Source organism: Carassius carassius, chromosome 30, assembly GCF_963082965.1.
Source record: "Carassius carassius chromosome 30, fCarCar2.1, whole genome shotgun sequence".
Lineage (NCBI taxonomy): Eukaryota > Metazoa > Chordata > Actinopteri > Cypriniformes > Cyprinidae > Carassius > Carassius carassius.
Window position 1 is genome coordinate 24,329,489 of NC_081784.1, and position 14,495 is coordinate 24,343,983.

General features: G+C 37.9%; 1 protein-coding gene across 6 annotated transcripts in view; it reads right to left on the reverse strand.

The window, feature by feature from the left end:
* The window catches only part of LOC132110949 (cullin-9-like), a 66,586-nt gene that overhangs the window by 40,439 nt on the left and 11,652 nt on the right, over nt 1-14,495 (reverse strand). For 4 of the 6 annotated variants that reach the window (XM_059518086.1, XM_059518083.1, XM_059518084.1 and 1 more), the window contains exons 3-7: nt 7,838-7,992; nt 6,677-7,258; nt 4,904-5,045; nt 4,596-4,786; nt 1,765-2,176 (exon numbers count right to left, since the gene is read on the reverse strand). In XM_059518086.1, coding sequence (XP_059374069.1) covers nt 1,765-2,176; nt 4,596-4,786; nt 4,904-5,045; nt 6,677-7,258; nt 7,838-7,992 — 1,482 coding nt within the window. Of the gene's footprint in view, nt 1-1,764; nt 2,177-4,595; nt 5,046-6,676; nt 7,259-7,837; nt 7,993-14,495 lie in introns of all 6 variants that reach the window. The other 2 variants (XM_059518085.1, XM_059518087.1) reach the window with 1 other exon arrangement.

The window sequence follows — 14,495 nt, forward strand, 5'->3', positions numbered from 1 at the left end:
AAATTGTACTTTAAATTTTTAATAAACACCATGCATCTTGGATTATGTGACAGAAATTCAGATTTCATATTTAAAATATTTAAGTCTCTGCAGGTCAAGATTGACAAAAACTATTCCATATTGCGATCTGATTTAATTCACAGCCATACTCTTGATTTATTCATACTAAAATTCTGTGACATTCTGTATTATACTATAAATTATATTTTCATGACTGGATTGCACGATTCTGTCCACGGTTTCCAAATTGCAGAAATACAGCCCTACCAGTATTGTATATATTTGCACACCGGTTACTACACATCAGCTGAACTCTGTATTATTAACACAGCAAGTTCGGACATTAATACTAAACTCATATGCATTGTGCCTAACAGCACCCCTTTAAAAGGTGCCATGTGCAAAAATTGAGGTAAAAATATCCAAAAAATGACCTACACGCATCAAAAGAATGAGAAGAAATAAGGGCGATGATGTCATTAAAAAAATGTCAAGTTATAGTGCTGCAGAGATATCAACCTTAATTAGCATTAGCATTACTAGCCCCGGCCTGACAGGTGTCGTAATACCAGTTTCGGCCATGGGAGGCGGTATGCAGGCAACATAACCACCAGCCAACCTGCAATACACGAATAACTCGTTAGCGATGGCTAACCGTAGCTGCGTTTGATAATTAGCTAACGTTAGCTATAACTTACTCATTTTTTTATATCATAACTAACCTGCTCTGTCTAACTTAGTCTGTTGGTCTCCGTGTCCTCTTTGCTTCGTGGTTTTTCTGTACGTGAGAAAATTGATGTGTGGCGTGAAAGCGTGTGAAAAAGTGTGAAAGTGTGAAGTGACATTCAGCCAAGTATGGTGACCCATACTCAGAATTTGTGCTCTGCTTTGAACCCATCCAAAGTGCACACACACAGAGCAGTGAACACACACACACACACACTGTGAGCACACACCAGGAGCAGTGGGCAGCCATTTATGCTGCGGCGCCCGGGGAGCAGTTGGGGGTTCAGTGCCTTGCTCAAGGGCACCTAAGTCATGGTATTGCAGGTGGAGAGAGAACTGTACATGCACTCCCCCCACCTACAATTCCTGCCAGCCCGAGGTTCGAACTCACAACCTTTCGATTGGGAGTCCGACTCTCTAACCATTAGGCCACGACTTCCCACTAAAAAGTCAATAAAAGAGTCAATTGCGTGTGAAAAGAGTCAATTGCGTGTGTCTCACGGTGAATGCTTGAGAGTTGGCAGCTCTGGTTACGTTGGTTGGCGCTAGCTGATGTTGACAGAATGCTGTCTGTCAAATTAATTTAATTCAAATAATGTGTATATACAACTCAAAATGTAATATGAACAAATCGAATAGGAACATATTCACTGGTAAAGGTGAAGGGGAGTAGCTTGAAGATGTCATGTTTCAAAATCACTTGACATCACCCAACGTTCCTTTGGAGGCAAAACGTCCTCTTAGGCTTCGGCTATGGCTGTAGGGTTGTTGTGAAGGTAGGGGCGGAGCATAAAGACTATGCCGTTTCTCGTTTGTTACTCTAGAGTAGACCAATTCACTTTATTGAGGCATACTGCCCCCATCTGGTATGGAATGTGGAGTATGACTTGATTTTTTTGCCAGACATGACAGATGGCACCTTTAATGAAAAGTTCCTGTTAGCCTTCAGCAAATATATTTCAATAAAAACTGTACAAGAGGTTCCACTAACAACCACATCCCCAGCAGAGCCACAACATGTCTAAAACTAAGACTTGCCTTTCATCTTCTCCTCCAGGTCATCAGGATACTTTGTGTCGTCTTCAGTGGGAAGTTCACTCTCGGTCTCGCTGCCACAGCCACTCGTGTCTGCTGGGATCTCTTTCTTAGCTTTCTTGGACACAGAGCCCATGGTGCAGGAAGAGGCTGAGGAAGAGGATGATGCTGTGGCTGAGGACAGCGATGACGAAGATGAAGCTCCTTGTCCTCCGAGCGAGCTGTCCATCAGCATTTCCTCATCCTCGAGTCCGGCACCTCCACAGTTCAGGTAGTGTTTGGTGAAAGTGTGGGAGCAGAGCAGGTCGCCCAGACAAGACGCCTGCAGATTCAGTTTCAGGTAGTGGAGGACTTTCCTCGCCACCTCACTGGAGAGGGACAGCTGGATGAGAGTCGGCTCGTCAAGCTCCACCATCTGAAAGAGGATAATAAACCATTAATAACACCCAAACAGGTTTATTTAGTAGAAGGAATTACAGTCATTGTAGATTGACAAGCTTCATTATTTTTCGGTTAATACTGTTAAATAATCTTCATTTTTTTCTGTTAATACTAGGGGTGTAACGGTACGCAAAAATCACGGTTCGGTACGTACCTCGGTTTTAAAGTCATGGTTCGGTTCATTTTCGGTACAGTAAGGGAAAGAAATGCAAACATTAAACTGCAGGTTGTTTATCACTATAAACTTTTTTTTTTACAATTTGTTTACACTTTTTAAAATACTTTTTAATAAAATATATATAAAATAAAAAATAATAAGAAATAAAATACTGCTGCAAAGTTCTCCACTAAATAAAATACTCTCAGTCTCAAACCAATATTATATAATAAAATATAATGAAAAATATAAATAAATAACTATGATTACATACAGCATTACCAATCCCAGCTTGTAGGCCTGCTCATATTAAAAAATATATATAACTTTTCCAAAGTGTAAAATGCAGCATCAACAATTTCAGTTTTTAGACCTGCTCAGATTTCGTTATTGCGTTGGACCGATCGGAATTAAGAGCAAAGGTCTGTTTAAATGCCGACGGGAGCTGCATTTGAATTACAATAGTTTTTTTCCTAGTTGTAGTGATGTTCACACTCGCGTGATGCCTTTTGAAAACCTTAGGCCGGTGACACACTGGCATATTGCACCTGTCAAACATAGTCTATTTTGCCGTCAATACTGTTGACATAGAGGGAGGCCGCCGACAGACCAGGCTCTTGTCTTCATGACAACAATATCTATACTTAATGTTGAGCATAAATATAAAGCCTACTGATAAAAGACACCATCAACAGTATTGACGGCAAAATAGACTATGTTTGACAGGTGCAATATTTGAAAATCGATAATTATTCATTTATTTTTTAAATTACATTTATATCTGAATATATGTCAACCTAGACTTTCAAACATCACAGTGTCATGAATTAATATGTATTTGTGTACAAAAAACATATTTTCCTATTCTATTTTGCCTGGAAACGCTTCCAACACGTTTGCGTGTCGCGTGAAAAATAGGCTACGGTTCTATTTCTAGCATGCACGCGTTTTCCGCGCGGCAGTCTGCAAGCTCTAACCTGTTAACATGGTAACCGAATTAAAAACGGACACGCCACGCAGCTGAGACGCTTGCACCACGCATCCAGTGTGTCGCCGGCTTTAGAATCAGCTGCAGGGCGGGATTTGCGCTAAACGTGGAGACTTCCGCCACTTAATATGTTCGTTTGGAAACACGAAAATGTACCTATGTTCCGCGCACAAAGTATTGCATTCGGTCATTCGGTACACACGTGCACCGTACCGAAAGCCCTGTACCGAAGCGGTCCGGTACGAATACACGTACCGTTACACCCCTAGTTAATACTGATATCTATATAACAGGTTGGCCAATGGCCATAATAATACAATACACCGATAACACAAATACATAATCCAATTAATTTATTAAATATATACCACCATTCAGAAGTTTGGGGTGAGTTTTTTAATGTTTTTATAAAAATAAAAAAAAATAGAGTAAATACAATAATAATGTGAAATATTATTATAACTCAAAAAACTGTTTTTCATGTTAATACATATTAAAACGTAATTTCTTCCTGTGATGCAAATATACATTTTTTTTTTGTCTTCAGTGTCACATGATCCTCCACATGATGAAATCATTTTAATATGGTGATTTGCTGCTCAAGAAACATTTCTGATTATTACCATTGTTGAAAACAATTCCGCTTAATATTTTGACTAATGTAATTATTATTATTTATTTATTTTCAGGATGCTTTGATGAATAGAAAGTTCAAGAAAAGCATTTATTTCAAATACAAATGTCACTTTTGTTCAAATTAATGCATCCTTGCTGATTAAACCTTCAAAACAATCTTAGCTCAAACTTTTATATTTATATACATATATAATTTACTATCAAGATGACGCACAATAATACAACAAAATATATTTTATAATAAAACGCATTAACTTTATAATAAAACTTACAATTTAAATGAGGTTGATTTGCATTATAGAGTATTGAGAACTGGTGCTTAAATTACTATTAAATATCACTTCAAACAACAACAGCAGCAGCGCAAAAAAAAAAAATCCTTTGATTCTGGGTTAAAATATGTTCTACATATTATCTTGAGAGGCTTAATGAGATTCAGGGCATTGGATGGGGCTTTTTGACTTTTTCATAAAAGCTTTGTAAGGTGGGACACTGGAACGGAATAAAAAAAATAAAATAAAAAAAGAAGAGAAGAGAGAAAAAATGTGCTTCATTTTAGTTTTGCTAGCCTATTGTACCCTGTGTGAAGAGTGTAGGAGAAATGTTGAGTACCGGCTCATCGAGGCTCTGTCGCAGGATGTTGTAGATCTCCTGCTGCTGCTTGGGCTCTAACTTCTTGATGAAAAAGAGCACTTCCCACCATTCAGCACGGCTCAGGGTGCCTGCGTCATCCTGAGAGCCCTCCATCAGGTAAGGCAATGTGTACAGCCCACCGGGGGGCTTCGAGAAGAACGTCTGACTCACTGCCACATTCACCAACACAGAACACAACACAGAACAGTTGGTTTCATTTAAAGTGATGGACACACAAACACGATCATGCGGTTTTCTGGGAGAGCTCTTCATGAATGTGGTCTTACCTGTAGTGAGTTTGAGTGTCTCTGTGAGGGAGGAGGCCTTCTCCTGGGTCTCCTTCTCAGCCGGTCCTCCGCTGCCGTTGCCCAGGATTTCAATCATGTGCCAGTGCACCCAGTAGGTCCTGGACAGGGAGTTCCAGTACACCTGCAAAAGCCAGAACATGACCGGCTTCGACAAGGTTTGTACCGGCACTATTTCTATAAACCGTGTAAAAAAGGGCCTAAAAATCCTTTAGTTTTCAACAAATTTGCAGTGAAGGGAGGTGCTTTACCTTCAGATATGACAAACTGCCAAACTCAGGAGGTCGTTTTATTTTCTATTTGCAATTAATTTCAACATTAATTTGAAGATTGAATGTCAAATTATTGCAGTATAAAAAAAAAATTCTAAACTTCAATATTATGTGGGACCAATCGTGATTAATTTCAGAAAAAGAAAATTGATTAGTTAATTTTTTTAATCAATTGACAGCACCATTTTATATACAAAAACAGCTCAGAAGTTAACTATTATAAAATAAACTGCTATATGAAAATGGGAGGAAATATTGCATTTCCAAGACTTTTCAAAGTAATTATAGCAAATCAATTGAAAAAAACAGAATGAAAAAATTCTGAATCTGAATGAAAACGCAAATTAGTGGCCGAACAGTACACACTTAATAAACTTTAACTGGCAGATTGAGTGAGAATTTTATTTGAAAAGTAGGTTTGCATCGTTTCCATATTAAATATTACAGGTTTGCATAAAACGTGTTGTTTTTCTATTGTGCATTTTTGTGTTTTGTGCAAGAGAAGAAAAGATACTGTAGCAGAGACAGCATCTATCTGGATTCATTAAGCAGCAAAAACATTAATTTCGCTATGAATGTAATTTAACACCACTAATAATTTTACCACTAGTTGTCGACCGATATTGGTTTTTAGACAGCCGATGCCGAGATCTTGGAAAATATGGTGGCCGATAGCCGATTTAAGCAGATTTTAATTTTATTTAATTCATATTTAAGAAATTTGAAATCATTTGAAAAAATTAATGTGTAAAATAAACATGCTTATACTTTAAATGCCTATGTATTTTTCAAAAATAAACAAATATTTAATATAAATATAATTAAAAAGGAAGTAAACACTGTAACCAACAGGGTACTCAGTATTCTGGGAAGTTTGTGTGCATTGGGAATCATATTTTTTCAAATAAAGCCAGAATAACCCTCATTTTACATACTGCACACAGTGAAAATGACATGAATATGACCGTGAGCAAAAGCCTGAAGTGCAGCATCACACAGAGAACATGCGATCGTGCGGGATACAAATGCACATTTCATAAGATGTCACCGCTGGATTCGACTAAGTTTGCAAAGTGTTTGAAATTAAAATGTTCATTAATCATTCAAAGAATTGTTTAAATGAAATGCGTATTTGGTGAATGCTGATACTTTTTTGTATGATTTAATTACATTTAATTAATTTAATGATGACAATGTACTGTTCTCAGTGCGATTAAAATAAAAGTACCGCATGTTTGAAAAAAATGCCAAATATCGGCCGATATCGGACTTGGCAATATATATCGGTCTATGATTAGTTACCACATTACCTAAAACAAAGGCTATTGTAATCTTTTGGCTATTTTTATTTCATTTGACAGCAGAACGACATCTATACACATCAATCGGTTTCAAAATGCAATTATCTGTTCAAAGTAAATGAGAGTGGAAATACCGTTATTTTCCGTGTCTACACTACTTTATGCATTCACACAGCACTAACCTGCACCGGCGGCGAGCCGTCGTTACTGTAGCGAAACTCTCCCTCATCCCCAGCGCTGACCTCCTCATAGTCCTCCAGCATACGCACCACCATGCCACTCTTCAGGTTATCCTGCACAAACTCCACATAAGCTGAACGAGACGTGAAGTCAGAACGTGTCTTGAATCCATTTGTCGTTTTCTTCTTCTTTGGTGGGGTGACCGCAGCTATTGCTGTAGCAACCATGAGGGGAGACGAAGCGGAGAAGCGAGGCTGAAAGATGGAGCGGACGGGGTGTTTCTGGACTTCATTATTCATTTCCTCAGCCGATCTGCTTGGGCTCCCAGAGCTGTGGGGCAGCTGCCGGTTGCGGTCCCAGCCCATGACACGCACCAGCTCAGAGATGAGGTTGGCCATGGCCATGGTGAACTCAAACTCCCGCTGCACACGAGCGTGCTCTGATTGGTAGGCTGCTGTGGAGGAGGAGGGGCCGACATCCTGCCGCTCAGAGGTGGACTCTACCCCGGCGGTGGTCAGCTTGTCCATCAATGAAGTGACGCACAAGTAACGCTTCACCAGAGAGAAAAGCAGCTTGCCTGGAATCTACAGCAAATTTTCATACAAAAAACATTTGTACAGGGTCAATGACAGAGAGTCCAAGCAGCAGTTCTAAGAAATGTAATCTTTGGGGAAAATTTTCAGAAAATAAATAAATCAAAAATCAAATAAGGTGCTATTACTATTTATTATTATTTTAGTAGGGATGAAATGATTAACCACGAGTCGGTTGAAAAACGATCGCGTTACAATTGTAGTTTATATGAATACATCTCTGAGGGGAACTGACTCTCTTTAGGAAAGTTTACGTTGTCATTTATTTTCATCTTGCCTCTGAACAATGCATATTAAAGTAGTGTTCATAAGCGCACTCTGCTTTGTTTACAGCGATAACCCAGGAAACACTGTGTATCATTGTTTTATACAGTATAGTTTCTAAAACTAAAGTCAGAACATTTCGTTTTATACAGAAATCATACCATCTAATTTAGATTAAAAACTACTCATGCTGCATCTTTGTTTGGATCATGATTTGCATCCAGTGGTATGCAGACAGCAGACAACAAGGTACCTCACTCATTTTTGGACAGTTATTCAGACTAGACTGGAAATGAAGGTCAGTACCTGTGGAAGATGGATGCCCTCAAAGGAGATGCCGTGCTCCTCAGAGGAGGTGGTCTCTGCAAAAAGCTCCAGCAGGGTGTAGCGGTTGTCAAAGTCCATGTGCTGCTCGATGCCATCCTGCTGGCTGAGGGACAGCAGCACATAGGCACGACTCCCTGAAAGTCAAACAACACCAGCCTTCACAATACTGACACCCATTTCATTTCCTGCATTTATTTACTTCAATTATACCATTTATTCAAGCACTGGGAATCAAATCTATGAACACCCATTAGAGTATAGAATATCACAGCCTTTCCCTTCCCCTTTTTTAACAAATCTAAGAAAGAGCATCAGCACATCAAGAGAACCAAGTGTTATATATAGAAGAAAGCAAACAGGGTTTGCCACACATTTCAACCATTTGTTTTTCTACCCATTTAAAAACAAATAGACAAAAAAAAAAAATAAAGCTTTATTTTTCATATAATTTCATGTAAAAAGAAAAACAGATCTTGGGTAAAGGGTTGTGCCGATAGACGATAGAATCGTTTATCGACGATAGTCAAAGATATCGATATAAGCAGATTTCGCTGTCGATAATCAAGACGATATTAGGCTCATTTTCCTATTGATGTATTAGATTATAATAATAACACACACACACACACACACACACACACACTGCACGCGCGAGTGCAGGAGGATCCGATCCAAGTTGTTCGCTTTGACTCGAATAACGGAAATGAAAGAGATAGAAATTTAGGAGTTGGTGTCCCACACAGTTAATGGCAGGTACACGGCAACGCGCTCTTCTCATACATGAGAGCATGGCCGTAGCCAGCTATGACGTCACCGAGGTCCGGACCTCGGTAAATGTTTGATGTTCGAAAATAAAATTAGTTCTCTGCTTGACTAATTTGCTGCTAGACTCCTCATATGAATGTCTGCCATGTATAATTCAGAACGTTTAGCGTCCGTGGTATGAAAATGATCGCTGCGAGACGCTGCTGAAGTGAACGAGTCTTCAGAGAGTGAGACGCAGCCTCCAGTTGCCAGATCCAGCTATTATAAGCGTTTTTTTTACTTGTTTTTTCAACTTAATTTGACACTTTAGAAAGTTAATAAAGTAGGACGTTGCGGTTTAGAGTCAGCGATAACCATCTTATCTAATTTACAAAATATTTTAAATAATTTTGGTTTATTTATTTATAGGTGGTTATTTACAACATCTGGCAACATTGCATCACCGGCACTAGTCTGGCAGATATAAAAAAAGTCAGCGACTATTTACACTAAGTGCAAATATCTATAGATTCTATTTATACTATGTTAAAATAGCAGGATTTTCTGCTATTTATACGAACTGCAAATAGTGGCAATTATCTGCACCACAGTATTGTAGTACATTATAAAACATTATGCAATAATAATTTGAGTCTAATTTAATCGATGCCACCTTATTGGGACAATAAAGCCCTCCCTACACCTACCCTCAACTTTGATTATTTACTTAATTTTTTATTGAAATAAATGTTTTTTTGATGTGATTTGAAATTTATAAAGGGAGAAAACAATTTGCCGAAAGGCGGATTTGAACCCGGGTCAATCAATATGTGAGCCACGCGATTTACCTACTGCGCCACTGGAGTTGACAGTCAGTTGTCATGATAAAAAAACATCTACATTTCTGTCTCTTTTCAAGTGTTAGTGTATATAATTAGTTGTATTTATAGAGGTTATTATAGCACAATTCTATAATAAGGGGGTTATTATAGAAACCCCCTGGACCTCACTAATTTTCAAAGCCTGGCTACGGCCATGCATGAGAGATTAACTCTTTCTTGGCATAACAAATAAAGTAAAGACAAATTAATAACAAGTGAGAACCACTATGGATGATAAGTTTGCTCTGCCCCTTGCTATTAATTTCATGCACACCGCACTAGGGCTGTAGCTATCGAATATTTTAGTAATCGAGTATTCTACCAAAAACTCCATCGCTTAATCGAGTAATCGGATAAAATGTGTTTTTGCTTAAAGTGCAATATTAATTATGGAAGAGAAAATAAGACTCCTGGGTCTCTTAAAATGAACAACTAAGTTTCCTTTTTTAGAAAAAAATCTATTTTTATTTTTTAAATGCATAGAATGCAATGCATACATCAAAAATAAACATTTAATTATTATTACCCATTGTTTCTCTGTCTGTACTTGTACTGTGAACTATGACAATAAAGTTGACAGATGAATTAAGTGCATTTAAGCGCCATTCAGTTGGGGTATTAAATAAAGCATTTTCTGAGATGCACATTAAACATTAAACACATAAAACATTAATTTAATTTATCTTTTAATTATTGAAAATTAAGCAAACCTAACTTTTTGGTAAATGAAGGGGATTTACTATTAAAAATAAAACATGGAAGAAATGTTGTGTGATTAAACCTTAAAGAAAAATAATGTTTTTTTTTTTTTTTGTAGTAGTAGCCCAGGCTATGTACATTCTGCTGAACAATAGTCTTTAACCAGACTTTTATTTTGACGGGCTGACGTACCTTTAAAGTTCTGTGTATGTGATGTGACCCTAGTTTTACTCAAATCAAATGGTCAAATGCTCATGAAGTGGCTCTCAGAGCAGTTCTGGAGATGTTGTTCATGTGTTCACGTCTTTATTTAGTGAGAGGAAAGACCTTGAAATCACCGCGAGTGTCACGCGCGCTTCCGCGTGTTTATGAATGAAAAAGCGCTTTTGCGCCATTCATTAACAGAGATACGCAGAACATGCAGGATTCATATTTAAACAGACTGTTCCGGTTTAATATTTTCAGATATTAATTAATATCGTGATTTGATGTAAGTGCAATTACCTATTTTGATTAATTCATTCAAAATTCCGCGTTAAACTGTAAAGTCTGTTTTTATGACTGGATTCCGTGATTCCCTCCGCCTTTTCTACATCGCGGAAATCTAGGGATAAGGGAAAAGGGCCCTAGTTGTGGTATGCCAGCTCTATCTTGCAATGGACACAATCCACGATGTTCTCTTTGCCCGCGTCCTCAAATCAAAACACTGCTGACTCCTTGCAGTATGCGACTTCAGACGCAGCGCTTGTGTCTCCTTCTGCTTTGTGGGTGACGTAAACGCGTTTTGTCACATTAAAAAAAAAGCATTGCGAAAGAACCTGACGTGAGATTTAAAATAAATTAAAAGAGGCTTCGAGGCAGAGGAATTTGCCTCGATCATTTTTTGTAATCGAGTTACTCGAGTTATTCGAGGAATCTTTCAGCTCTACACCGCACTATAATGTGATGGCCGTTACAAAGTCTCTATCCGCAGACAGACATACATCGTGTGCAGATATATGATATTTCATTGCACTTTAACAAGAAATCTGAACAGACTATATATGTGCAATATTTTAACGAGCCCTAACTAACTGAGTTTAATGCCACAGTAATGTTAGAACACATCTCATTCTTGTTTCTGTGGCGGTGCGTCGCTCTCGTCGTGAGGCGTGCGGTCCGGAGCGCTGTATGACTGATCAATTCAACTTTGCTCCAGATATATCAACTTGCCGTTTTGAATACTTTATATTTAAAATGTTTGTTTATGCCCAATATTAGTGTTAAACTGTTGGACTTTAAAAGAAGTCTACTATTGATTTTTCACCATTCAACATCTGTGCGCAGATGCGGCATATTTGTCACAGATATTACACAGATATTTGATATGACAGTTGCGTCTCAATATATGTGAACCAGCGGTTTAAAATACAGTATTTTTATCTAACGTTAGTTTATGAGTACGTTTGAAAGTATATTTTTTTGATTATTGGTGATTCCATAGGCTCTCTCTGGCGCACCTGCGTGGTTTAAAACACCAAAAAAATAGTTATGACAAGAACAAAGAGTCTCTCTCTTGCTCCACACATGCACGATAATATCGTGTATCGTCGATCTCATGGGCTGACGATATGACGATATCGCCCAACACTACTTGGGTATTTACAGTTTTTCTCAATTGCTTTGGCTCAGTTCTCAAATGATTTTTTTATTTCCCAAAACATTAAGTTCAGGTCTCTGAACAATTCGCTTCTTTTTCACATCAGATTGGAATTTCTTATTGATTTGAGCAAATTGCAAATGCTTTGGCACATGTGTGCAAAGAGTACATACAACTGTCTGCAGTTTGGACAACAAATAATTGCATATGGCTCATTGAAACTGATGACTCAATTCTCACTTACACTGTCAAACACTTCAGAACTTCTCAGACATTTTTTATTGTGTAAGCCATCACATTCAAAACGATCTATTCAATTATCATAATTACTATACATGAATGTATATTCTAAAATATATCTGACATTGACATTATTTGTAATGTCTGCTAAATTGGCACATGACCTCTAATTGCATTCGCAATCTAATTGCAAATTACCTCTAATATGAATCAACCATTTATCCATTTAACCAATCAACTTTGGGAGTATATATATATATATATATATATATATATATATATATGTATGTAGATTGCCCACAGCACAATCACTGCTGTAGAAGTTTTTGAGAATGGAGGATGTTCACAACCCTGAACTGCAGCAACATGCACGTGGAAGAGCAATTGGAAGGCGTGTAAGAATACGTGGTGGTGGTAGAGGAAGAAATAATCAAGGAAGAGGTGGAAATAGAAGAGTCAGAGTCTCTGATGAAATCAGAGCCACACTTGTGGATCATGTCATAAATCATGGTTTTACAATGGAAGAGGCTGGTCGAAGAGTACAGCCTAATGTAAACAGGTCCACAGTGTCATCAATTGTGCAAACCTTTTGTAGGGAAAACAGGTAAATATGTTTTTTTTGTTTTACAGTATGTAAAGTATTTTTACAGTATAAACAACAATATTGTAAAGGTAAATGCAAGTCTATAGCATTGTCAACATATTATCAAATCATCATATCTGCACAGTGCACAGTTGACAAAGGAATTATTACTTGTAAAGTTTATAATTTGCATTTGTCTTTTTAAAGGCACAATATGTATTTTTCTTTTGCAGCTAGAGGGCGCAAATTCAAAACAAAGAAACTAGAGCCTGACCGATATATCGGCCGGCCGATATAAGCTAATTGCATTTAAATCGGCATCGGCATTTATAACGGCCGATGAAACATGAGAAACAGTCTCATGCTTCACTCATGTTATGAGTGTTGCATAGTGTGCCCACCAGAGGGAGCTCTGCAGCTCCAGAGTTAACAACAGCGCCAGAAGTCCACTACAGAAGAAAGCGATCAACTGTTTTGACGGTGAGTCTGTCGTTCGTCATGTGAAATGATTGTAGATTTATTTCATACCCTGTATATAAAAACTGTGTGGTAGTTCTAGCTAACGGTCCTATCATTATCACTTCTAAATATTCTGTAACATCACTTACAGCCGCTAATGCATTGCTATATTAGATTAGCCACAAAGCTAATACCAATAGGAGGTCAAACTATAACGTTAGCTTTAACTTATTCTTATTCTATTGCGGTGTGTTTCCCACATAATGACCGCGTAATTGGGCCTTTCACACAGGACGCGGTATGCACGGCGCTTGCCGCTGGGCTCAGCGTTGCACTTCAGATACAACGCGATTTGCGCTGCGCTATGGCATAGGCGGAGTTTTAAAAACGTTTAGCGGGAGCTATTTCATAGTCTGTTCCTCCTCCTTTCGGTCAGCAGCAAACATGTATCTGTCCCGTTGTAAGAAGCGAGCGATAGCGCTAGTCCTGCTGGTGAGAATTAAGAGAGAAGCAAGGAAGAAGAGGCTACCCTCAGGTCCAGAGAACAATTTGGTGAATTCAGGCTGGTTACGTTACTCTAACGCTAATAGCTTCCTTTTTAGCAGGCCCCTTAAATGCTTGCTATTAACTTGTTTGAAGGTGGTTCTTCTCAAAATTGACAGCGGTGTGTTCATGACACTAACGTTAACCATTCATCTTCGAATTGATTCCGCAATCTTCCGGTAATAGTAGGCAAGACGATGTTTTGATTCAGACTGCACAAAGAGAAGAGGAGAAGATATACGGGTCTGTTGTGAATGTGTCTGTGAGAGCAAATATAGTGTAGTTACAGTAACTACAGTAGGTGCGTCAGAAATGATTAAACCAGAGGGGACATGTAAATAAATGGGAGCTGAACAAGCGCTTTTTTTTTTTTACATATTGTTTCAAAGCAGCTTTACAGACATAACAGGAAAATGTTGAAATAATATTGTTAAATATAAGTAGGTAATACCTATTGCTTGACAAATAAAAAAATATATATATATTTCTCATTTTTGCCTATGTAGGAGATCCCAGTTTATTATTATTATAATTCTAATGATGACATGAGTAATGATACATGGTGATATTATTAATACACATGCTTATTCTTTCTCCGTCTCTCTTTCTGCCTACAGATGGCTGAAAAAGGTGAATGCTGTAGCAGCAAAGTGTGGGACTACTTCTGCAAATACTTTAACTTTAGTATTATAATTTATTTACAGTAAACACACACTGTTACTGTTAAAACCAGCTTCAACTGGAAGAAAGTAAAAGTGTTAAATGTTTAAAACCAGACTGTTTTTTGATCATTAAAAAATAGATACTTTTGATGTGCAATTGTTTAGTCATTGAGACTGTAATCTAAGG